General features: G+C 41.4%; 1 protein-coding gene across 1 annotated transcript in view; it reads right to left on the reverse strand.

The window, feature by feature from the left end:
- Positions 1-27,330, reverse strand: part of DOC2B (double C2 domain beta) — a 723,119-nt gene that overhangs the window by 123,707 nt on the left and 572,082 nt on the right. The window contains exon 6 of the mRNA XM_063456994.1: positions 19,481-19,638. Coding sequence (XP_063313064.1) covers positions 19,481-19,638 — 158 coding nt within the window. The remainder of the gene's footprint in view (positions 1-19,480; positions 19,639-27,330) is intronic.

The following is a 27,330-nucleotide window of genomic DNA, read 5'->3' on the forward strand; positions in this document are numbered from 1 at the left end:
ATTTGTCCCAGTAGTAAAAATAAATATGTGAGTCCTAGATGCCCAAATAGAGAGTATAACTTTTGCCCATATTGGTCTTGTGTGGGGTGGGCAACTTGGGGACAGACAGTAGACAAGGACATGATAGTGACTAAGTTGCCTACCAGCCCATATTGTAAGTCTATGGAATGCAACCCAGTCCATATACTTATAAATAACCCCGACAAGTTCTTAGACAAGTATGGCAATTTATTTGGGTTTCAGATATACGGGACGGGTTTAGATCCCGGGACAGTATTATTTATAGGGATAGAGACTGATACGGTATCCTCCCAGACTCATCAAGTATACCATTCCTTTTATGAAGAGATGAGTATAGATAATAAGATCCCCCATAATGCTAAAAACCTGTTCATCGATTTAGCTGAAAGTATTGCCGGTAGTCTTAATGTTACCAACTGCTATGTGTGTGGAGGTACTAACATGGGAGACCAATGGCCTTGGGAAGCAAAGGAGGTAATGTCCGGTTCTGAGGCAGTTGAACAATTAATATCTACACAAGCCGATTATCATATGAGTGTTAGAGGTAAATCTGAGTGGAGATTAAAGACCTCCATCATAGGTTATGTTTGCATAGCAAGGAAAGGAATAATGTATAATACTTCTGTAGGAGAATTAACTTGTCTAGGGCAAAAAGCTTATGATGATGATACAAAGAATACAACTTGGTGGTCGGCTTCAAATGTCTCAGAACCATCTAACCCGTTTGCTAGATACGCCAATTTAAAGGATGTGTGGTTTGACCTATCCATCACATCTACCTGGAGAGCCCCAGCAAATTTGTACTGGATCTGTGGTAAGAAAGCCTATTCGGAGTTGCCACAGGACTGGGAAGGGGCATGTGTGTTGGGTATGCTCAAACCATCCTTCTTCTTGTTACCTATTGAAACAGGTGAGACTTTAGGTGTTAAAGTGTATGATGTGAATCATAGGAAGAAAAGGGGACCCATAGAGATAGGCGCCTGGGAAGATAATGAATGGCCTACCCAGCGTATTATAGATTATTATGGGCCAGCCACGTGGGCAGAAGATGGTACCTTTGGTTATAGAACCCCTATTTATATGCTCAACCGTATTATAAGATTACAGGCGGTGGTTGAGATTATCACTAACGAGACATCACAAGCGCTCAATCTTCTAGCGAAGCATAATACCAGGATGAGGACAGCAGTATATCAGAATAGATTAGCCTTGGATTACCTTTTGGCAGTAGAGGGAGGTGTATGTGGGAAGTTTAACCTAAGCAATTGCTGTCTTCAAATAGATGACGAAGGGCAAGCAATAGCTGAGCTTACTAGCCATATGGTTAAACTAGCGCATGTGCCTACTCAGGTATGGAAAGGGTACAATCCAAGTAGTTGGTTTGGTAGCTGGTATGAGTGGTTTGGAGGGCTTAAGGCAGTGGTAGGTGGAGTCCTACTGATTTTAATGTTGTGTCTACTCCTACCGTGTCTTATACCCTTAGTAGTTAGATCTGTGCAAAGCCTGATAGAAAATATAGCAGAGAGGAAGGCTGCTGCACAGATAATGGCAATATATAAATATAAGGCTCTAGATCAGGGAGAACCAATGCAGGAAGATGAATGTTGAAGATTCACATCATAAGATAAGTCTGGTCTGGTTCAAGGTAACTTGCGGTGTATGCAAACTAAGGTTAAGTGATGCCTCAAGTAATTGTAAAATATCAAGAGGCATCAAAGGGGGGAATGTGGTGGAATCTCGGTAAAAATAAATTTAGTAGGCCGAGATTACCACGTGGCATGTGTACGTGCATATGCTGACGTATCGATCAGTTGGTTGCACGAGGCAAGATACGATCAGTAGTGTACGGAGCATGTGCAAGAATACAGGATATAGTATTCCCCTCCTCCATTGTGCTGGACAGGCCATGCGGTCAAACAGGAAGTTAATTCTTATTTGTGTTGATTGGTTAAGAGAATGTGCGGGTGGAGCTTAATATGGGAGGAGTTATGTGCCTATATAAGGAGCCTGCACTATTGTCCGGGGCTCAGATCTTGCTGTATTTTGGTGACATTAGTCCCTCTGAGTCCCGATCGGTGATCCAATAAAGAATCTCTTCCTTCCTGAAGAAACCTGTGTCCATCTCTCTGTGCTTCGCTTCCGTCAGTTTCTCCGGTATCAACACTTCCCTGCCTCCTAAACACATCCTGTAAAGAGTGATCTAATGTTTACAATTCCTTTATTGCAAATTCTCTTTAATTTAGATTATTATTATTTTTATCTCCTGCTCTGTTAATAACTTGTAAGATCCTGCAAGAGCCTCCTGTATGTAATTAAAGTTAAATTCACAGAGCAGGAGATACAAACTTTTAAAGTAAGTTCCATCTGATTGAAAATTAAACCATTTTGTTTTCATGCAGGCTGTGTCAGTCACAGCCAGGAGAGGTGTGGCTATCGCTGCAAAAACAGAAACAAATGTGATTTTACTTCTAAATGGCAGTGAATTGATCAGTAAAACTTCAGAGGCATTATCTATACACACAAACTGTTTCATTAAGCTTAAGTTGTTTTGGTGACTCTAGTCTCCCTTAAAACCATTTATTTCATGTTGGTTGTGTAAGTTACAGCCAGGAAAGGCATGACAAGGGCAGCATAAACAGCAGATACTTGAGCAGTGAGACGGCAGGGGTATATTCTATACACCAAATCTGCTTCATTTAGCTAATGTTATGTTGCCTGCAAGACACCTCAAAATGGGGTGGAAGGCTTTCCAGCAGGACAATGACCTTAAGCACACACCCAAAGCTATGCTGGAAAGGTTTATCAATGAAAAGACAATGTTTTACAACGGCCTAGTCAAATCCTGAGCTTTGGTCTGATTTAAATTATGTGCAAAATTGCTATACATTAATAGTCTTCATCCAACCTGAGATTTGAGAGGACTGGTCAAACATGTATGTCTTAATTACGAACGTACTTTGCACCTTCGAAATATCAGGTATGTCGAGCAAAAGAAATAGTTAATATTTCAAAGAGTTTCATTTTAATTCCAAGTTATCACTCTAGTAATTATTTTCCGCATGTGAACTATGTGCTGTGCTTTACATGGTACATTGAACTGAGGTGACAGGCTGTGGAAACAGGCCTAGCACAAACATGTTTTATTAAAAATCTGTGACATTGTCTTTATTTCTCATAAATGGAGCTCATGAGATTTACTGTAACAGTGGAGTGTCATCCTTAGGGGAATTAAAATCATTCACAATGAATGAAAAGCATATTAAAATAGGACATTTATTTCTACATGCACGTTGAACATGCTTCAGTAAAATTACTGTGGGGAGAAATAGAAAAGCATTTTCTAACGGATAGATAGAGGCTTAGAGAGCCTGCCATTCATGCGTACATTTCAGCTGTTGTTTAAAGGTACTTGTTAATTGTAGTTTGGCTGTGTATCATTATCCTTTTATAAATGCGTTTTGAGTTTCTGCAAAAAGCAAACAAACAAAAACATATACAAAAGAGTTGTTGAAAAATAAATTGCTAGCGTTAAAGCTTATTGTTCAATGCCATATCAAACAAAAACACAAAAGCATACCTAAGTATGTGTTTCTCGTGGTGAACAATGTGATCCCAAGAGCAGGGACATTCCTGCCTTCTGCCTATATACATTTTTTTTATAGATCTCCAAAAATACGTATTTACCTCAAAGAGCAGAGATGGGAGTGGGAATTGGGGGGTCTAGATCACATTCACCAAGCAAAGAGATGGAACTGAGCTGGGTGATGTTAATTGGGGTGCTGATAGAGACTAGGTCCTGACAAGTCAAAGGTCTAATTTTGCCACCATTTAATTGTTATCTCTGAGTCCCCTGTAATAATGAGAAATTTGTGACAATTTGTGACAGTGTCACCTTAATGTACCATATTTTGAGTTAGTTACCCAGCTCAATGTCAGGGTATTTTGCCACCTAGCAATGCCCCGGTTATCAAGCAAATATGTATACCTCCTGAATTGTGACCAAGTTGCCAACATCTAGCAGTTGTTGCATGGGCCCAATGGGATAAAGACTAAGTTACAAGTTTATGCTGCTTCCTCATACCCTGACACTGGGGGTAGCTTGAAGTCCCGGGTTACAGCACAGCAGAGAACTGTCTCCTTCAGACCATATCTCATTGGCAAGCTCATATACCAGTAAGTCACAAATATATCCTGCGTCCAGAGACAATATACACATCTCATGTGCATTCACATACAGACTTAACTCACAAATAAGGGAGCTGGTATCAATCAGTAGCACAGGAAGGGTTGACAGCAGTTCTTTCAAATCCTAGTACAACTCATGCAAATATTTTGAATATGCTGTATACTCACGTGTTATGCTGTATCACACTCCCTTCAATGAAAGGTAAATTACCAAATATGACAAGGTTAAATCTGACATTAACATGACCAGCACAATTGCAAACCAGCTTGCACACTTAAAGGGACACTACAGTCATCAGAACAACTACATATAGCTTAATGTCCCTGCAAGCTGAGCACTGTAAACACTGCCTTTTCAGCGCAAATAACTGCCTAATAACATGGCCACTATAAGTGCTTTCTATCGAAGTGCTGCACTGACGTTCAGCTTTTCCACACTCTGCTGGAGACACTGAATGCTCCCCATAGATATGCATTGATTCATTGCATCTCTGTGAGGAGATGCTGACTGGCACAGCGCTGCATTTTGCCACGAATGTGTGATAGCCTCCCAATGCTTTGCTTTGGGAAAACATTGAATTGGTTGAGATCATCGAAACTCAAGATCTCGGCAATGGAGGCAGAGCCAGCAGCAGCGAGAATGGCACGGCATGTGGAAAAAATACCTTTTACTGCGATCGAAGTGGGGCCGCTGACATAAATAATTAGTTTAACACTATAGTGTCAGAAATACAGGTTTGTGTTCCTGGCACTATAGTGTTCCTTTAAGTGAGATGGATACTGATATTGAAAGAAAATACTAAAAAGAAAACATTTTTCAATTCTGTCATGTGAAAACCATGGTTCTATTTTGAGTTCATAGCTGTTGATAGCTGTCATGTAATTGTCTCTCTTCATAATGACAACTATTGTCTTGCCATATGCACTAAGATTTATGTGTGCACATTCACTGAGGCTGTGAGTGATACATCTTCATATACTGTAGCTCCGAAAATGACATGAGAAGTGATGCAGTGTGAAAGTCTAAATCTATCTATCTATCTGTTGGTCTCTGTCTGATCTGTATGTCTGTATGTTCATTTGTTTTTCTAGTTCAGCAGTTCCCAACCCGTGGTATGCGTAGACCGAGGGGTACAATTCAGTGCCCCTGGGGGTATGCGAAAATGGGTAATGGCGACAGTACCGGCCACCGCACAGGCTGGGAAACGCTACCTGAGTGTATCGGGTGCACTTTGGGCCACCCGATACACATGTGCCTTCAGGGGTCCGGTCGCGTGCTGCAGCGGATTAATAGCACGACCGGACCCCTGTGTTACCTGCAGCCAGAGCTGGGAGGAAGTAAAAGCTTGTAACTACTTCCTCCCAGGTCGCACACAGAGCATGCCGTGCGGGAGAGGAGGGGACTGGGCAGTTAGAGCGGACCCTGAGAGTAGCAGGACCTCAACTCCCACCAGACCCAGTCAGCCAAAAGGTAGGATTTGTGTATCTGTATGTGTTTAGTGTTTGTGTGTGTGTATCTGGATGTCTGTGAGTCTATATGTGTCAGTGTATCTGCATGTGTGTATCTGTATGTCAGCGTATGTGTCTGTGTGTCACTGTATATGTCACTGCATGTGTCAGTGTATGTATCTGTGTGTCACTGTATGTGTCAGCGTGTGTGTCACAGTATGTTGCAGTGTGTGTCACAGTACGTGTCAGTGTATCTGTATGTCTGTGTATCTGCATGTGTCCGTGCGTCAGTGCATGTGTTGGTGCATCCTTGTATGTATCTATGTGTATCTGTATGTCAGTGTATGTGTATATGCGTCAGTGTGTCTGCGTGTGTATCTGTATACCAGTGGATTTGTCTGTGCATCAGTGTATGTGTCTGTGTGTCAGTGTGTCTGTGTGTTGCTGTATGTCAGTGTACATGTCTGTGTGTCACTGTATGTGTCTGTGTGTGTATGTATGTGTATCTCAGGACTCGACAAATCCCACGCATCAGGTCACCATGGCGACTAGGAATGTTGGCCCGGAGTGTCAAGGGAGAATGCAGGTGGCCTGCCATGGGGGAGCAAAGGAGGCCAGCTAGCCAGCCGTGGGAGAGCGGAGGCGGCCAGTCAGCTGTGGGAGAGCGCAAGAGGCTGGCCAGCTGTGGGAGAGAGCATGTTCATCTTGAGGGAGGGCAGAGACGGACCAGTGGGCGCTGTTTGGAATAGACCCGGGGGGGGGGGGGGGGGAAGGGGAGTGAGCTGTCATCTCCCTGCTCTGCTCCCGTGCATGCCCTGCAAAGATGCCATCTAGAATTTGTGCTCTATGTTTTTAACAACATAAAGGGTTTCTCTCATAATGCACACATACATTTTGTCTAATGTTTTTTAAAGGACAGGAAGGGTTTTCTATTAATATCCTATATGTATACCTAACTCAACATAATGAATAAAATGTTAAAAATTGGAATAATGGAAAAGAAAGCCACGCCACATTTTTGCTTATAATACTTTGTATACATTAAGTGCAACTAAAGAAAAATAACTCAAAATAACCCAGCCCTGATTGTTAAATGTGTCGTATTCATAAGATCTAAATTAATTTGTGTTAATTAAAGCTAATGCTCTACCAAATCAACCTATAACCTGCATCAACCCTACCCGTAACTGCATGCTTACACTAACTCTAACCGTACATCTATTCTAACCTTACCCCTAACCTTAACCCTACACTATCCCTAACCATAAAACAGCATTAACCGTAACCTAGCATTAACCCTTACCCTACGCTGACTACAATCCTAATGTAAACTGTAACTCACACAGGGATGTCCAGTTCACACAGCACAGAGAGCTCCCTTTCATGCTGCAGCTCTGGCATGCTGTCCCTGCTGATCATACCTGTTGATAACACACACAGTGATCGATGCTGGGCAGCTGGCAAACCCTGTCACTCAGAAGGGGTGCATGCATAGATACCCTGTCAGAGTCTTTTAGACCTCTGGTGTTCTCCTTCTGACTGGTTTTTAGACATCAATCTGTTTTTAACATTGGCAACCTCAAAGATGTACAGCTTTTGGGACTTGCCCATAGTTTTGTGAAAGTAAACACGTTTCCTATCGCTTTAGCTGTCGGTTAGTTACTTATCTATTAAAATCTCAACACTGCATCTGCAGGATAGAACCACCTACTATTGTATCCGTTTAATAGGAAAGTACCATCAACTATTTGGTATTGGTCAATTGATTTCTGGACAGTTTTGCTAGCACAGAATATCAAAGTTTAGTAGTAGCATTTATTTTTGCATCAGGCACACAATATACAGTCAGTCTCCTGTGCAAACATACTATACAGTGAGGGAATAAAGTATTTGATATCCTGCTTATTTTGAACGTTTGCCCACTGAAAAAGTAATGATCAGTCTATAATTTTAATGGTAGATGTATTTTAACAGTGAGAGACAGAATAACAAAAGAAAAATCCAGAAAATGCATGTCAAAAAAGATATGAATTGATTTGCATGTCAATGAGTGAAATACGTATTTGACTCCTTCGACTTAGTACTTGGGGGCAAATCCCTTGTTGGCAATCACAGAGTTCAGATGTTTCTTGTAGTTGGCCACCAGGTTTGCATACATCTCAGGAGGGATTTTGTCCAACTCCGCTTTGCAGATCCTCTCCAAGTTATTAAGGTTTCGAGGCTGACGTTTGGCAACTTGAACCTTCACCTCCGTCCACAGATTTTCTATGGGATTAAGGTCTGGAGACTGGCTAAGCCACTCCAGGACCTTAATGTGCTTCTTCTTGAGCCACTCCTTTGTTGCCTTGGCTGTGTGTTTTGGGTCATTGTCATGCTGGATTACCCATCCACAACCCATTTTTAATGTCCTGGCTGAGGGAAGGAGGATCTCACCCAAGATTTGACGGTGCATGTTTCCACCTCTATGTTTGACTGTGCGAATGGTGTTCTTGGGGTTCCTGGAGTCATAGGCAGCATCCCTCCTCCTCCAAACGAGTTGAATTGATGCCAAAGAGCTTGATTTTGGTCTCATGTGACCACAACACTTTCAACCAGAATCATTCAGATGTTCACTGGCAAACTTCAGACAGGCCTTGTACTTTCTTGAGCAGGGGGACCTTGCGGGTGCTGCAAGATTTCAGTCCTTCACGGCGTGGTGTTTTACCAATTGTTTTCTTGGTGACTATGGTCCAAGCTGCCTTGAGATCATTAACAAGATCCTCCCGTGTAGTTCTGGGCTGATTTACCTTTGATCATGAAACTCCACGAGGTGGAGCACCTGACCGAGGGAGACTGACAGTTATTTTGTGTTTCTTCCATTTACGAATAATTTGTCGTCACCTTCTCACCAAGCTGCTTGGCGATTGTCTTGTAGCCCATTCCAGCCTTGTGTAGGTCTACAATCTTGTCCCTAGCATCCTTGGACAGCTCTTTGGTCTCGGCCATGGTGGAGAGTTTGGAATCTGATTTATTGATTGCATCTGTGGACAGGTGTCTTTTATACAGGTAACAAGCTGAGATTAGGAGCATTCCCTTTAAGAGAGTGCTCCTAATCTCAGCTAGTCACCTATATAAAAGACACCTGAGAGCCAGAAATCTTGCTGATTGATAGGGGATCAAATACTTATTTCACTCATTGACATGCAACTCAATTCATGACTTTTTTGACATGCGTTTATTTTGGATTTTTTTTTTTTGTGTTGTTATTCTGTCTCTCACTGTTAAAATACACCTACCATTAAAATTATAGGCTGATCATTTCTTTGTCAGTGGGCAAATGTTCAAAATCAGCAGGAGATCAAATACCCTTTTCCCTCACTGTAGGTTCACTCTGTTGTTTAAGATAAGCATATACTATTTTGAGATATGAGCAGGGATCTAATGTGTCAGCTACACCTTGCTGATGAGACCCAAGGAAGGCCAAAATGATTGTTTGGGGTTGCTGTATCTTTCGTGCAGCGGGAACTGGACTGCCCTCAGGTGGGATAAGACTGATGTGCAAATGGTATTTAACTTCACTCTGTAATGGAACAAGCGAACAAAACCAATTTTGAGTTTGAATGGGGATTTACCAAAGGGCAAGCTATTGAGTTTCTCAAAGCTTTTGTCCGTTCTCACAGTTCGCATATTCTGGTTTTGCATCAACATAATAAACAATACTTAGGTAACAAAGTTCTTTTAACCTAGTCAACCACTTCCCATAAAAAAAATCTATATAGGGCACCACAGCCAAGTTATTCCACATTGGTCATGCTATTTATGTTTACAGATTTGAATAAACAAATTATTAAGACTTTATTGGTATGTTTTAGACTAAGCTAGTTGTCATGCTCAGCTGAACGTATAATTACATTAAATGTAGTAAGTTTCATTGGAACATCATCCTGCTATTCATCAATTTCCAGTTTGGAAGTTGGTAGAACACCATGTATCTCCCTTCAGGGATGTAATTAGTATTTGGGCTATTATCCAATCCTGAAGAATTTAGATTGAGAGGCCTTCAAGGGCTGTATCTGCTATATGAATTTAATAGAAAAGTGATGTGCAATTATCCATTTTGTATCCCAACAGACCAGAGAGGCCCTGTCGAGTTCCAGGGATTCTTTGTATTCACAAGTAATTATATTCATTCTGCTTCTGGTGTTATAGAGGAAAGCTGGCACCTTTAACAATCATAAGAAAAAGCTTCCTGTCAATATTAATTATTCTGGGATTTCAGTAGATGTTTCATTTATGAAACAAGTCCATTTTTGAAGCAGCTAAATGAATTTTTTTTTAATGCTTAGCTTTTATTTCTTTTAACAATGAGATTTAACAATTAATGTGCCACAGGGATGTTCAGGGTTTTATAACACGGAAAGGATTACATTTCATTTTATTAAATATTTAGGCAATACTTTCTCTTTAAAGAAGAAAATTGAACCTGCAAGACATGTAATGGTAACTGTATTAATCTTGAATATGCCGCACACATTATTTATTATGATTTCAATTTCCTGAGATAAATGGAGTTTCTTTGGGTAAAGCTCTTAAAAGTGAAGCAATCTCCATAGCAACAAGCACTAGCTGTTGCTCCATATTTTATATGTTTGCCACTTCACAATTACCGTATTTACATAATTTAATGTAATACCCTAACAAATAATATCTTTTGGAGAGCAATTTGGGTTAATCCATGGACATCTAAATTGGAATTTGCTGCTGTCTTTCAGAAATAATAGAAATTCACTCAAAAATCACAGTAAGCAAGGTTAAATACTGCTGAATTGAATTATATCAGACATCTTGATAGATAACATTCCCCATCTCTTGCAGCTGGACACTACAGGGCATAGTAGAAATAAGTATTAAGAAGGAAGAAAGGGAGGGTTTAAAAAAAAATAAATAAAAAAAAAAAAAAAGTGGCGTGGAGACCAAAAGTGGTGAGGAAGGAATTTTTTTGGAGTCTAATCAATACTATAGAAATCTAAAAGCCAATTACTAAGAGTGAACTATTTTATGGCATAGATAGCTTGTGCTGTTAGATTTCCAATGAAGTAGAGTGGGATTGGCACTATAACCCATTTAGCTGTTTGCATATACCACAACTGAGGACCACAGGTGCTGTTTAATCTTTTGTTTACTCCCCTTTGATATGAGGAAGCAGATAAAAAAAAAAAACACACAACAATTTTAATAAATGATTAGGTTAGGTGCTTGGATCACCAGTGGCCATGTACATTAGCCACGGGGTCCAGGTCCCGGTACATTTTTCTGTGCCCTGTATGGCAGCCGTCATTGATTTCATGGCATAGATCTCTTTACCCTATCAACCCATTGCTGAAAGGCTTGCACACCCATCTGTTTCCAATACGTGGGTCTCAGCGATTTCGCTGTGGTCAGCATGTGTTTAGTCAAAGACTTGTAGGATTTCAATGTCATGTTTGTATGGTGCAGTAGCATGGGCAGAGGCTGGAGGGGCAGTTCAGGGTCTGAGATCTCCCTAATCTTTGAGTTCACCATCGCACAGAAGGGGGAGATTGTGGGGCATGACCACCAGATGTGGAGTATGGTCCCAAAGTCTGACCCACACCACCAGCACACCTCTGAATTGTCTGCACTGATGCAGTGCAGGATGTCAGGAGTCCTGCACCAGTTAATCAGCAATTTAAATGTCATTTTTTTCCCCACTCCTGTGTAGTTAGTGTCTCTCCGGTCTCCCTCTCCCACCGGGCAATGAACTTTGGCTGTGGTCTGTCCTCCCCAGATAATAGCATCTCTCCCTACGTTGCCTGGCCTTGCATAGTGTCTCAAAGTGGGTGAGAATGAGATCTATGTGTAATAGGCATTTACGGGAGAGGTGGAATAGTAGGTCTTGATTTGGTGGTAGTAAAATCTAGGTGCATGTCAGTCAAGGTTTTGAGTTTGTCTCTATCACACCATTGGTGCATTTAATTCCAGTCTGTCTGTATGAAATTGTGGAGGTCTGCAGGAGCCATGCCCCCTCCGAGGTCTGGGTTATGGGAGTCAGCAGATTGGGGGATGTAGTTATCTGCTTGGAGTAGCAAAGGGAGTACCAAACTGTCAGTGTAGCGTCAATCAAGGTGTTACCAGTTCAGAGGGTGTTGTATATCACACTGCCTAGCCACAGTAATGAGGGGAATTTTCCTCCAGTCTGTGCCCTTTCGAAGTGTACCCACAGTTTCGCCGTTGGGTGGGCATACTAGTCAGTTCTTCTGAGTAGAAATGTGTCCTGGTAGTACCCAATAATCGATGGGAGCCCAGTGCCTCCCCGATGTTTGGCCAGTTGCAATTGGGCTGTACTGATCTATGGGACTCTCCGGTTCCTTACAAACCTTCGGATAGCTGTGGTCATTGATTGAAGGAACTCTCTAGGGAGTATGACCGGGACTGTTAGGAACAGATATTGGAGGCGACGGAGGATGTATAGATGTGTTGAAATGTATAGATCTGCCTACTTGTGCATATCCGCCTGCAGGGTGGCGAGGATAGGGAGGAAGTTTGCCTGGTATAGTTTGGATAACTCTTTGATCAACCATATGCCTAGGTACTTGAGCTGTCACACCACGAGAAGCGGAACTGCGCCCGCAGGTGCATCTCTGTCTCTGGGGGGAGATTGATATTGAGAACTTCAGACTTTTCCTGTCATGATCCTGAGCAGGTCAGTTAGGAGATGATTGCCAGGGTTAACATCAGGATTTTTATTGCTGGATTCGGACATTATAAAATAAACAGTATATCCGATAATTTAAATAATAGGAAAGAGACAGCAAACAGATCTGAATAACTGAATTTACAGGTAAGGATAACAAGGTTATGAAAATAAAGGGTTTAGACAAAAAGGTCAAAGTGGAAACAGGATAACAGGTAAACCTATAAATGAAGTTATAGGTTGGAGAATTAAGAATAACCTATAAGAGAAATTATAAGCAAGTAAGTTGAAGATATACCGAAAACAGGAGTTAGGCAATATGCCCCAAATAGAACACAATCAGAAATGGAAGTAAATAATAAGAAATCATATAGAGATAAAAGTATAGGTTACATAAAAGGACAAATTAGGCAGAATAATAAGGTTGCAGGAAAAGGAGAACTTACATTAATAAGCCCCCTTTAGGAATAAGGTTTGCTTAAACAGGAAAATAACACCATGTAGTTATTTTGAGGCAGAGTCCGGAGTGGTGTTATGAGGCAGGTATAGAGCAGAGAGGTTGTTTGGATTTGAGTAGGTAAATTCAAGATGGTTGTATAAAGCTGGATAGTTGTTAAGTTCAGGTTGGTATTTTGCAGGTTAGAAGTCAAACAGGAATGCAGAGTAGTTCAGGCTGGTATTGTGCAGGTTTGTAATCAAGTAGTTCAGTTGGTATTAAGCAGGGATGGAAGCAAGTAGTTCTGAAGCAAATAAGATAAGTTCACAGGAGCCAGGATATGAAGTGTTTCAGGCAGATCAACAACTTCAATGCAAAGGCAATGAGGTGAGTTGGACGTTACCTTTTGTAGGAACCCCAAAGTTGAGGATGATAAGGTGAGTGTCCAGAACTAGAGGCAAGGGAGGCCACTAGTGTTAAAACATAATACGTGCAGGAATTTGTTTTTTTTTTTAAGAAACCGTATCAATGGAAAAAAAGTCTTGCTTGTCAGGATAGGATCCTGACATTTCCATATTAAGTTTCATGTTTGAGAGCTGCCCATACTCTCGGAAGATGTGTAGGAGGTTAGGCAAGGAGATCAGTGGCTTTTCCATGCCGAAAAGCATGTCGTCGGCATATGCTGCGACACGATGTTCCGTGTTCCCCAGGTTGTATCCTGAGATTCCCCTGTCCCTTCCGACCGCCTCCAGGAATGGTTCCAGGGAGAATATATGGGGCCGAATCTCATATGTTGTAGTGTGGCGTCAAGGTATGTCCAGTCCACACGGTCAAAGGCCTTTTCGGCGTCAGTGGAGAGGAGAACCAGCTCCCTCCCCTGTGACCGAGCGGAGTGGATGATGTTGAGGGCTCTGATAGTGTTGTCCCTCGTCTCTCTGCCGGGAGCAAATCACACCTGATCAGGGTGGACAAGATTGGTCAGCACTCTGGACAGGCGCAAAGCCAGGAATGTGGCAAATATTTTGAGGTCCGCATTTAGTAGTGAGATGGGACGGTAGCTCGCACAACATGAGGGGTTTTTCCCCACTTTAGGTATAACCGTTGCTATTGCCCGTAGTGAGTCATCCTGGAACTGTCATCCGGTCAGGATAGAGTTCAGGCTCCCCAGTACGTGTGGTAATAGGGTGTCTCAGAAAGCACGTATGTAGCTGACTGGGAGCCCATCTGGTTCCGGAGCCCTTTTGGCTTTGGATAGTTTGAGGGTTGTGGCCAGCTCTTCAGGGTTCAAGGGCTGCTCTAGGTCTTCGGCCACCTCTGGGGTGAGCTTAATTGTATCATGATTGGAGGAGATGAAGTCCATAATCTTTTGCTGACGCTGCGATGGCACAGGCTCTCGGGTTGTTTTGGACAAATTATATAGGTCTGTGTGAAATGCCTTTAGGACTTCGGCTGGTGGTGGTCTTTAATTTTGTGGATATGGCGTTGCCTCTGTCTCTGTTGCAAATTTCACGCTAGGAGCCTACAGCATTTGTTAGAGAATTTGAAGAAGTATCTATTGGACTTTTGCATCGTGTGGAGAAGTTTCTGGGATAGTAAGTCCCTGAGTCGTCTGCAGGCGTCTGTTAGCTGTAGGTAGACCTCTTCTGTCAGATCTTGTTTGTGCCTAGTCTCTAAGTCCACTATTCATCGGGTCAGCTCTGTCACCTATCTAGCGTTCTCTTTTTTACATTGAGTGCGGACCATGATATAATGTCTTCGTATTACGCAGTTTTGTGCTTCCCATGTTATGAGCGGGGACACATCAGGGGAGGCGTTGGTTGCAAAGTGTTGGGTAAGTACCTGTGTGGTGAGCGCAGCGCTTTCTATGTCAGTCAGCACATTCTCGTTTAGTCTCCATTGGAGTTCCTTCGGTTTAAATAGGGGCGATTTAAGTTGTATGGAGACTGGGGCATGGTCTGTGTCACAATGCGTCCCAATGTCAGCAGAGATTAATAGAGGGAGGAATTCCTGTGCAACAAATATATAGATGTGGCTGTATTGGTTATGTGCGGCGTAATAAAATGAGTAATCCCTGGTGTCAGGATGCGCCACCCTCCAGCAATCCACCAAACCCAATCTACTCGGTGCCAATTTGGCTTGGCGTATGCAGTGTGAGGGGATTGCACTAGTTCCCCTATATGAGTCCATGCGTGGGTCAAGAGTCAGGTTTAAGTCACCAGTAGAGGGACTGTGCAAGGAAGAGGTGTTGACCCCGATTTGGGCAGTATATGTTGGCAAGGGTGTAGGTGCGGTCTGCTATGGTCCCCATGACAGAAAGATATCGTCCCAGGAGATATTCCTGCGTAGCTGTGCATTGGAATGGCACTGTATGTGCAAAAAGATGGCTACGCTGGAATGCTTGGCGTCCTGGTGATTTGCAAAAAAGCCCAGTGGGAAACGTCTATCGCCTAGCGTTGGGGCACTCCCATCCTGAAATTGCGTCTCCTGCAAGAATGCCACCGATGCTCTGTGTGACGACATCGTCCGCATGAGCTGTTTATGTTCTTCAGGGATGTTGAGACCCCTGATATTGTTGGTCGAGAGCTGTAGTGGCGCCCGTTGAAACCCTGTCGTCATGCTAATGGTTAATCGAGGGTCGTGCAAGCAGGAAAAGAAGGAGAGAGAGAGAAAAAAAAAGGAGGAACAACACAAAGGTGGAAGTAAAGGAGAGTGGGGGGGTGAGGAGGGTCTGTTCGCGGTCTGTCCAGGAGTGTTGGGGGGGGTCTAGTCAGCAAAATGTAGGTCTGGCAACTTTGACATTAGATCAGTTATGTAAGTCCGATTGTATGCGGCCCACCTGGGGTCCTCTGCTCCTGCCATGGTAAACTCTTGCATGCTGAGGGTTATTTAACTATTTGCCCGTGGCAGAGTTTGAAAATAGTACTTACAATTATTGTTCTCATTCACTAAAGCAAAGGAATGATCATTTGCAAATGTGCATCCTGCTGCATGCTTTGGGTCCGCAATTTCATTAAAATCTGTGGTTTCTACATTTTATGAATCCTATACTTTGTACTTTGACACAGTATGCAATTGGGCGAGTGCTGCAGTTTCACTCAGAATGACTGAATTCTGACCATATTTGGCTTTAGTAACTATAAAAATTGTCATTGCAATCAGAATTCAGTCATTTTCACAAAATCAGCTGTTTACTTTATAACTCTGATAATATTTCAGGGCCTTACCAAAGTTATGGATCTGCAAGAGATGTGTGATTTGCTTACTATATAAATTGCAATAATGAAGTGGGTCTTTGCATATGCCAAAATTCATACAGCATAGGTTAAAACAGACAATTCATTCACTTATTGGCTACCTGGTAAAGCAGTTAATATTGCTGTAGCAACAGCTGTTCATCAATTAGAAATTAGAATTACAAAGGTAAAGGACATAAAGTTCCTTCTCTGCTTTGTTATACATTTTATATATTTAAATTTTGGGGTCCACCCATTCACCCAGTGATACTCATTTACACAAGGATATCCTGACTATGCAAGGGACACTAAGCAAAAAAGAGTTACAAAATGTGGATTTTATTATAGATTAACTATTAACGAACAATACATATATTAATGTTTTGATATTCAACATATAAAAAATATAATTTTATAATAATATATAATTACCTCCCAATACACAAGAAATTGCAATGGAAATAATAACACAAGGTCAGCCAGACCACTCTAGATGTATAAGTATGTCATTGAAATTACCCTTTCACATTCATCTAGTGTGATTTTGTCTAACCCTGGTGGCAGTGATTTTGCTGTAAGACTTTGGATAAATGTGCTTAACCCCTTAGTGACCAGACCGTTTTTCTATTTTCTTACCGTTAAGGACCAGGGCTGTTTTTACATTTCTGTGATGTTTGTGTTTAGCTGAAATTTTCCTCTTACTCATTTACTGTACCCACACATATTATATAAAATATAAAAAAAAAAAACTTTTTCGAACTTTGACCCCCAAAATCTGTTATGTTCTACAACCGCCAAAAAAAGTTACACTTTAACACTGATATCTGTCAGGAATCCCTGAATAACCTTTCACATGTATATATTTTTTTAAAAGAAGGCAACCTAAGGTATTAAACTTGGGATATTTTGACTCTTTTTATGCAACCATTTTACCAAATTGGTCATTTTTTTGGCACACCTAGCAATCTAAGAATACATGTACAGATAACTTTAAGGGTTACAGCCAAAGAACACCCCAATATGTGTTCAGCAACTTCTCCTGAGTACAGTAAACCCCCCTCCCCCATGCATAGGTGTGTTGAGTTCTCTGGGTGGAGGGTGGGCATTCCAATTTAGAATTTTCAAAGCTGGTCATCATGCATCATGTTATGTATTACTGCCACAGAACACCCCAATATGTGTTAAGCAACATCTCCTGAGTACAGTGATACCACCCATGTACAGGTGTGTTGGGTTTTCTGGGGGGTAAAATACCTTATTTGGAGGGTGTGCATTCCAGTTTTCCAACTTGGAATTTTCACAGTTGGTCATCATGCACCCATGTCCTATTTGGGAAATTTTTGAAGCCGGCCAATGTAATTTTCCCCAATCTAAACATATATTTTTGAAAAGTAGACATCCTAGGGTATTTCAAATGGTGTTTTTTTTTTGTTTGTTTTTTAATTCTTTATTTTAGTTGTGCATAAAAGTAACAAGCATAAACAATGTGCCACAATAGCACGCATTCAGGTAACATTTGTGGATCGTATTGGGCATTGAGTGGAGTGCACATTTTTATTTTTTACAGAGAAGTGAAGGTTATATTAACAACTGTCAGACTGATATTTCTGCCTAGTCTTGTCGATAACTAGTAGTATTAACTCTTTATGTTTTTGTGCGGAGAGAAGGAGCATTGGCAAACAGTGCCACTGTTAGATCTCGCAATGTGGGTGTGTGGAGAAAGCAATGTGACCTGTAGTTTTATCGCAGTTGAAGTTATCGGGGTGTACTCATGGGTCGCAATTGGCTGACGTCCAGTGGGGATTAAAGAAGACTAGCGGTCTACATGCGCGTAGTGGAGTGCCCTACTGGGTGGGGGGGGGGGTGGGGGGGTTTGTCTTCGTGCAGTCTATGTTAAGTTGGGGCACTGAGCGTGGACTGTGCCTATATGGGGTTAGCCTGTGGGTAGGAGTATGTGCATCGCATATGAAAGTAGGGCTACTTCAGAGGTTCTCGTCAGGGCACGCAGCCGTGGGGGTTAAGTGGTGTCGGTCATTATACAGAGTTGGTGGCAAATAGTGTTTTTTTAACACTTCCCATGCACTAATTTTACCACCAGTCTTTGTCAAACATTTTTGTGTTATTTTTCACACACATTGTACTTTAGGCATGGATTATCAGCTCCTGTTATGTATTACTGCCAAAGAACACCCCAATATGTGTTCAGCAACATCTCCTGAGTACAGTGATAGCACCTATGCATAGGTTTTTTGTTGGGTTGGGACTAGGATGGGAAATGCAGCAGCTACTGGTAAATTTCTAAATAAAATTAGATCCTAAAAAAAATATATTAATTGAATATTTATTTACAGTGTGTGTATATAATTAATGCAGTGTGTGTATATAATTAATGCAGTGTGTGTATATAATTAATGCAGTGTGTGTATATAATGAATGCAGTGTGTGTGTATGAATGCATTGTAAGTGTATGAATGCAGCGTGTGTGTATGAATGCAGCGTGTGTGTATGAGTGCAGCGTGTGTGTATGAGTGCAGCGTGTGTGTATGAATGCAGTGTGTGTATGAGTGCAGTGTGTGTGTGTATGAGTGCAGGGTGTGTATGAGTGCAGGGTGTGTATGAGTGCAGGGTGTGTATGAGTGCAGGGTGTGTGTGTGTGTGTGTGTGTGTGTGTTGCAGAGCCTTGGTGGGGGGTGGGCAATTTTTTATTTTTTTATTATTATTATAATTTTAATTTAATTTAATTATTTTTATTTTTATTATTATTTATTATTTAATTTAATTATTATTATTTTTTTATTATTGTTTATTATTAAATTTAATTATTATTATTTGTTTTTATTATTACTATATATTTTTTTCATCCCCCCCTCCCTGCTTGATACATGGCAGGGAGGGGGGCTCTCCTTCCCTGGTGGTCCAGCATTGGTAGTTCAGTGGGGGAGAGGGGGGCTGGCAGAGCTGTAACTTACCTGTCCTGCAGCTCCTGTCAGCTCCCTCCTCCTCCGCGCCGTCCGTTCAGCTCTTCTGTCAGCTCACACTGTAAGTCTCGCGAGAGCCGCGGCTCTCGCGAGACTTACACTGGGAGCTGACCGAGGTGCTGAACGGACGGCGCGGTGGAGGAGAGAGCTGACAGGAGCTGCAGGACAGGTAAGTTACAGCCCCCAGTCTGTATTATGGCAATGCAAATTGCCATAATACAGACTATTGACTCGAGTATAAGCCGAGTTGGAGTTTTTCAGCACAAAAAAAAGCTTATACTCGAGTATATACGGTACATTAATGCATGTTTGCATAATAACTGTTGTTTGGCAAGGGTGTCCAGTAAAATGAACCCACCATTAATGTCACTGTCTGTACCTCTGTATCCTACTGCTTCCATAACTGGACCACTAGTATTTCCACCACCATAATTGCATCCATCTGTCTGAGGTTGAATTAGTTTGAAATCAAAGATGCTGAACTTACGTTTTTACATAGGGATCCGAGTACCCATTTGCATCCATTGCTGCCAGATGAGCGCATCTAATGATTCCTACAAGGAGTCCTGACTTTTGTGAGCTGTACTTTAAGGATATAAGAATTCGTCCACGTTCTTCCAAAGATTTATCTTCTGTTTTATCTATCTGTGGGTGGAAATGCAAAATGTTAATGATAGGGTAAAAATATGTTTTAATGAACCTCCAACAAAAGAACAATATCCAAGGGAGACATGTCCATGTATTTACCAGGCACATTAAATGTCTTGACATTTATTTATTTATAAAATATTTTACCAGGAAAGATACATTGAGATTTCTCTCCATTTGCCAGCCCTCTGTTTTGCGCATGTTTTAATTATTACCTATTTTCTCTCAATTGATGGCTTCTCAAAATAATAATTAGTGCATATTATGTTACTATAGCTTTTCTAAAGAAATAATAATTTATTGTAATTTGTTTTATGGATAGAAATAATAGTTAATAATGCTACCTAAAATTGATTATTGGGGTGCATTATAGATAGGAATACCAAATATTAAGAGTCTGAAAAACAAATCTGCGTTTGGTTTCTAAAATATATATAATGGCTATACCACAATTGCTCTATTATGCACTTTAGCCTCATGCTAGTTGTGTTATCAAATATATTCATTAAAGGGACACAAGATGACAGTATTTGAGTCCTGTCCCTCCTGTTTTTGTCAAACTATTCTCAACTGGTTTGACAAAATAATGCATTACCTATCGCACTGAAGCCCATCACTGAAGTTTAAAGGGACACCCCACTCCCCAAACAGAAATTATATATATATATATATATATATATATATATATCACTGTTTAGTAAATATTCTGCAAAGGAAAACTTGCATGCATTTAATTATGCATTTTTTTTCAGTTATATCTAAAGACATCTTGCAGAAACTGCAGATATCTTGCTGCTGCCTTTGCAAGGCCCTCTCTCCCCTTCCCAGACTTTCTGTGGCTGTACAATCACAGACTTCCCAATGAAGTTCAATTAGAAGTCTTTGCAAGGCAGGTGTTCTGGGCAGTTGCTGCCTCATTTCAGTGCACCTAAGCTAACCAAAGCAGAAAGTAACAGGACATGTTGTCTGATTGAAAGCCAGAGGGGTGTAACCAGTTTTAAGAAAGCAGAGGGTGGACATCAACAGAGCTACTACAGCTTAAAGGGACACTCCAGGCACCCAAACCACTTCTGCTCATTGGAGTGGTCTGGGTGCCAACTCCCACTACCCTTAACCCTGCAAGTGTAATTATTGCAGTTTTTCATAAACTGCAATAATTACATTGCAGGGTTAACTCCACCTCTAGTGGCTGTCTACTAGACAGCCACTAAAGGTCACTTCCTAGTTTGTAGCACAGGTTTCCTGTGCTAGAGCGTCGCTGGACGTCCTCACGCTGTGTGAGGACCTCCAGCGTCGCTCAAAACCCCATAAGAAAGCATTGAAATGATTTTTCAATGCTTTCCTATGGGGAGACGTAATGCACATGCGCGGCATTTCCGCGCATGCGCATTAGGTCTCCTCGGCCGGTGGGCGAGATTAGTCTCGCCCACCGGCCGACGCAATCACAAGGAGGAGCGTCGCAGAGGCGGAGACAGCAGCGAAGGACATCGCCGCTGTCCCAGGTAAGTCACTGAAGGGGTTTTCACCCCTTCAGTAACCGTGGATTGGGCGGTGGGAGGGAGAGGGACCCTCCCGTGCCAGAAAAACTGATCGTTTTTCTGGCACTGGAGTTTCCCTTTAAAACTCTCTAGTTTTCCCCAGGGACTCCATGCTATGTAGTTCAATGGCCTGCACCCTGGGCTTTATCTTGATAGATAAATATTTAGCTGTGTTTCCTACTCCATCCAGTGTCGCTCCACTATCTCCACTTTTTCAGTGACTCTCTACAGTTCTAGACAGTTCATACCTACTCTCTACACTGAGCCCACTTCTTTTTGCCCACATGGATAGGTCAAAAGAAGACTCTAAGAATCTGGAATCTAAGAATCTTTGTCTTTAAAGATAAGTGGATAAGTGGTTACATCCTACAGTTATCATAGACAAGGAATGGGCCAGCTGTACCAAACAGATAACCCTTTTTGTTTAACATACGGTTAACTGTTTGACTAACTAGCTGCTTATTTTGCATATTTCTATTTACCTGTTAGATATATAATCCAAAAACTACAGATTGGATTATACTAGTGAAGGTAGGAAAAGAAAAACAGACAGGGGGAAAGTAGTTCTATGCTCTAATAGAGTGAATAATTATCCCCTGCCATAACGTGTAAAGTTTGTTGTCACAATGGACCTCCTTAACTTGCTAACCAAGGTGTGTAATCACCATAATCATATTTTGTTTATCGAAGACAGTTTACGCTTCTATTCCTGGGAAACATAGCACATGCAATTTTAAGTGTGTTCAATAGCAGTAGAGATATAACGCATAGCAATTTAGTGCTACATTTTCTTGTATTTGTGCTAAATGGGGGAAGGAAACAGCAGTTTTCTCCTACTTGGCAATGCCCATCTTGACAGTCTTACACAACTAAGCCATTTTTAACGTAAGCTCTTGACCTAAACAATTTTATGCTTTATTGATTTGTATTAAATCCTCCAGTGTCCAATCTTTAAATCTATTGACAAGGATGTAACAGTATATTGAGCACTCCAACATGTTTTCTTTTCATCTCTGGAAGCAAATGATTGTTCCTTGTACACATAAATGGACCACTGCTGTGTGAAAAATGAATGCCTCCTACTCAAGTGTGAAGTGTTGCATCACATGTATTTGTGGTCACTCTACAGGGTGTTGTACCTCTAATGAAATATTGCATACAATAACTATTTTAGATTAGAGTGCTAGATAGAGTGAAGAAAGAAACAGTCTTCCTTGATTGAGTTAAAAATGAAGGGTGCAGACTGAACTCACTGCCATTAAAACTTGCTATTATTTTTTATCTTACCAACTTTGTAAAGAAACAATTGTTCTTCTGTATCTGTATTCTCTGTTTGTCTATCTGTGGGTAAAAGGCACGTTGCTTGCTAGAAAACAAGCTGTATGTTATGCTCTTGCTTATTCCAATTATTTTTGCCATTTTCGATTGTACTCCATCCTGAGAAACACTGTCATTTTATTATCAGTATAGTATTTCAAAGCTGTGCTAACATATTAAGAGGGCTGTCATTAGAGGTGTGGGGAAGTCATGTCAGCAACCCAGCTCACACAGAGTATGTACATAGAGTATGTCTGATAAAAATGTTACTTTGTAACATTCAGGATTAACAATTATGAAACCCTAGGCGACTGTCTATGGTTCAGGGATTTGACAGAGGCCCCCGGAACTATGAATTTGCTTGGCCCTAGTATTAACCAACCCTATGTGAAGAATGAAAAAGGGCCTCAAACTGGCCTCTGCCTAGGACTCTGCAGTATCTTTTTTTTTTATAATTCTTTATTTTTCTTGTGCATATGAAAAACAAACATTTGGTCTTGCAGAGCCACAACAGCTACTGCAGGCTTATCTTGAACATTAGATTGAAATGGCATCCGATTGACTAGCACAATTTTATGGTATATTATTAGTGATGTACCGAACTGTTCGCCGGCGAATAGTTCCCGGCGAACATAGCATGTTCGCATCCGCCACCGCGGGCGAACACATGCGGTGTTCGGTCCGCCCCCTATTCGTCATCATTGAGTAAACTTTGACCCTGTACCTCACAGTCAGCAGACACATTACAGCCAATCAGCAGCACACCCTCCCTAGCAGACCCTCCCACCTACTGGACAGCATCCATTTTAGATTAATTGGGAAGCTGCAACCATTTTTTATTTTTTTTTCAATGTATTATTATTTTTTTTTTAGTGCATATAAATGTTACAAGTAGATACTACCCCCAGACACTCTGTGTTACTGCAGATACTCCCTCCAGACACCCTGTGTTACTGCAGATACTCCCCCCAGACACTCTGTGTTACTGCAGATACTCCCTCCAGACACTGACACAGAGCAGAATAGGGACTGTTCCCCCTACATAGGGTCACTTGGCAGATATGGATTGACACCTATCCTAAGGATCCCTGATAAACACTGACACGGAGCCCTCCATGGGTGAAGATGGATTAATTTTTTTTGTGCTCGGGTTTTTTATTTTATTTTTAAGTTCGACGGGTATGATGGCTTTTTATTTGGCCTTTTTTGGGGCTAAAAAAATGAAGATTTTAGAAGAAGAAGACGTTAAAAAGTAAGTTGAATTTTACTTTACAGGGTAGTAATTTTATTCCCCCTTCACTATTTTTTAGGGTGAGGGGGGTAGGTAGGGGCTTTTTTATTTGGTTGTGTGACTAGGGGTTGGGGACACACACTGCATACACACTATACACACACTGCACACACTATACACACACTACACACAATATACACACACTATACACACAATATACACACACACTGTACACACTATACACACACTACACACTATACACACACTGTACACACTATGCACACACACACTACACACACTGCATACACACACTACACACACTGCATACACACTGCACACACTATACACACTGCACACACTATACACACACTGCACACACTATACACACACTGCACACACTATACACACTACACACACACACTGTACACACTATGCACACACTGCATACACTATGCACACACTATACACACACACTACATACACACTGCACACATTATACACACACTACACACACTATACACACAATATACACACACACTGTACACACTATGCACACACTGCACACACTGCATACACTATGCACACACTATACACACAGTACACACACTGCATACACACACTATACACACTCTATACACACACTGCACACACTATACACACTATACACACACACTATACACACTCACTATACACACAATATACACACACTGTACACACTATACACACACTTTACACACTATACACACACTGCATAAACATACATTTAAAAAAAAATTGCAGCTGTTTTTTACATTTCAAAGTTGGGGAGGGGGGTGCCAAATAAAGGATCCGCCCCGGGTGCCAAATGCTCCAGGTACGCCCCTGTATAGAGGGGAGCCATGTTACTCTGTATATAGAGAGGAGCCATGTTTACACTGTATATAGAGGGGAGCCATGTTACTCTGTATATAGAGGGGAGCCATGTTACTCTGTATATAGAGAGGAGCCATGTTTACACTGTATATAGAGGGGAGCCATGTTACTCTGTATATAGAGGGGAGCCATGTTACTCTGTATATAGAGAGGAGCCATGTTTACACTGTATATAGAGGGGAGCCATGCTACTCTGTATATAGAGGGGAGCCATGTTACACTGTATATAGAGGGAGCCATGTTACTCTGTATATAGAGGGAGCCATGTTTACACTGTATATAGAGGGGAGCCATGTTTACACAGTATACAGAGGGAGCCATGTTACTTTGTATATAGAGGGAGCCATGTTTACTCTGTATATAGAGGACTGTTTGCGGTGCGTTAAACGGGGAGTTTGGTCTGTCACTGTGAAGCGGGTGTAACCCTTACACTACCTGATCGATACAACATCATACCTGATGTTTTAAAGCATTCCAAACAATTTAGGAATGTTAGGTGATTTCTGCCCTTTATGGATTAAAACCAGACTCTGCATCAACTATGTAATTTTCCATGGGAGTTTTGCCATGGATCCCCCTCCGGCATGCCACAGTCCAGGTGTTAGTCCCCTTGAAACAACTTTTCCATCACTATTGTGGCCAGAAAGAGTCCCTGTGTGTTTTAAAATTCGCCTGTCCATTGAAGTCTATGGCGGTTCGCACGGTTCGCCCGTTTGCGAACATTTGCGGAAGTTCGCGTTCGCCGTTCGCGAACCGAAAATTTCGGGTTCGCGACAACACTATATATTATCATGAGAAGCGTGATGATTTCAGACTGTTCTATAACGTGCGGACTAGGGATTAGTGTGAGCGTTTGCAGATTTCGTGTAAGAACGATAGGCTGAAGCGAGCAGCGACGGTTTAACTCGGTTGAAGTAAAATCTGGCTTAGCGTGGTGCTGCCCTGTATGTAGGAAAGGCGACATGCGACCATGAGTAGGTAAGCAGCCCTTATTGGGCAACCCGATGCCTGTTCGGACCTAGGATTTGACTGTGAGGGGCTTAGTGCGCTGCAAAATTGTTCCTCGGTTTGTTAATGGATTCTGACGTTAAGATTAAAATTAATAGAAATAAAAGATAAATAAATAAATAAGAATAATAATAAAAAAATGTTTGAAAATAAATTAAAATTAAAATTAAGAAAAGGGGGGGGGGGGGGGTTACATGCCTGGGTGTCTGAATAGATGCGTCCTAGTGCTTGCTAGTATAGTGTAGTGTACTGGTTGGTACGCTGCGCAGTGTGCAAGATATAAGTCTAATATTGAGCGTAGATAGAGGTGTGTATGGGACACATTAAACGACATACGCTTAGGTACATGAGAGCAGAGTTATAGCAGGAGTCCAACAGGTTAAACAAGGTCTGTAGTGTCATCTGCATAGCTGTATTATCCATGTTGTCCCATGAAAAGCATTAAAAAAATAGGTCTTGAAAAATTAAATGAAATAAAACCTTGTATACTGTGAGTCCTATAATCAGGCATGTAGTTGTCGAAAGGAGGGTGGCATGGTCAGAGAGTTCAGCGTCAGCCTATATCTGTCTGTCTTTAATACATATATATATTAAAGACAGACAGATAGATATAGATGGACAGACAGACAGAACATAAAGCTCTATAGGTACTTATGAGTTTGTCTGTCTCTATGTTTATTTATAATAAACACATGGCACTATATAATACCTAATGTTCTGAGGAAGTGTTTGTGTGTGTGACGTAGTATCTAAGTTCTAGTGTCTGAATGCTGTATTTTTAGTGTACCTTAGGTTGAGTACTTCTTGGGCAGGCATTGTGGGCATGTGTTAAATTATGCAAATTGCATTACTAAGTTCCAGCATGCTCAGTAAGGCATGTCATCACTGATTCTCAGAGAATCGCTGGAGCACGGCCATTGGTGGACAGTCCAGCTGAAATACAGGAGGAGCAGAAAATCTGATAAAAATAAAGATTAAAACAGGTATTTATAAAGATAATTTCTAAACTATTTAGAGGAAAAAAACCATTTAGTGACAGTGGGTTTACTGTTGGTTGGGGAGGGGAGGAGGTATATGCATACAGTACAGTTCCTTTAACCCCTTAAGACCGGAGGGCGTACAATTACGCCCTATTTTGAGCGTCTCTAAACGCCGCAGGGCGTAATTGTACACCCTCCGGTCTTTTCTTACTTACCCGGTCGCCGGCGATCCCACACCAGCGATCGCGGTTGGGGGGACTCCCAGGGAGCCCCCCGCGGCATGTCCTTCCTCTTCAGCCCCACGGGCCATGTGAGAGTGAGGTCCTTGCGAGGACCTCACAATCACATGGCCGGGTTAGCTGGCTCAGGCATTGCCAGCAGGGGGACTAACTGTAATGACAGGTAGTCCCCCTGCTGGCTGAAATCAAATAAAAAAAAAAAAGTTAAATCAGTGTAAAAAAAAATTATTATATACTTAGATCATATATATATATTATATATATATATGATCTAAGTATATATATATATATATATATATATACACATATACATACACACACATACACTGTCTAGGTGTATTTTACTATTAATTTCAAATTACACGTAGACTGATACTGATTAAATATATATATATAATTATTGTTATATATATATATTTATATATAATATAAAAAAATGTAAATACGTAAAAAAATTAAATAAA

This window comes from Pelobates fuscus, chromosome 1 (genome assembly GCF_036172605.1).
Source record: "Pelobates fuscus isolate aPelFus1 chromosome 1, aPelFus1.pri, whole genome shotgun sequence".
Classification (NCBI taxonomy): domain Eukaryota; kingdom Metazoa; phylum Chordata; class Amphibia; order Anura; family Pelobatidae; genus Pelobates; species Pelobates fuscus.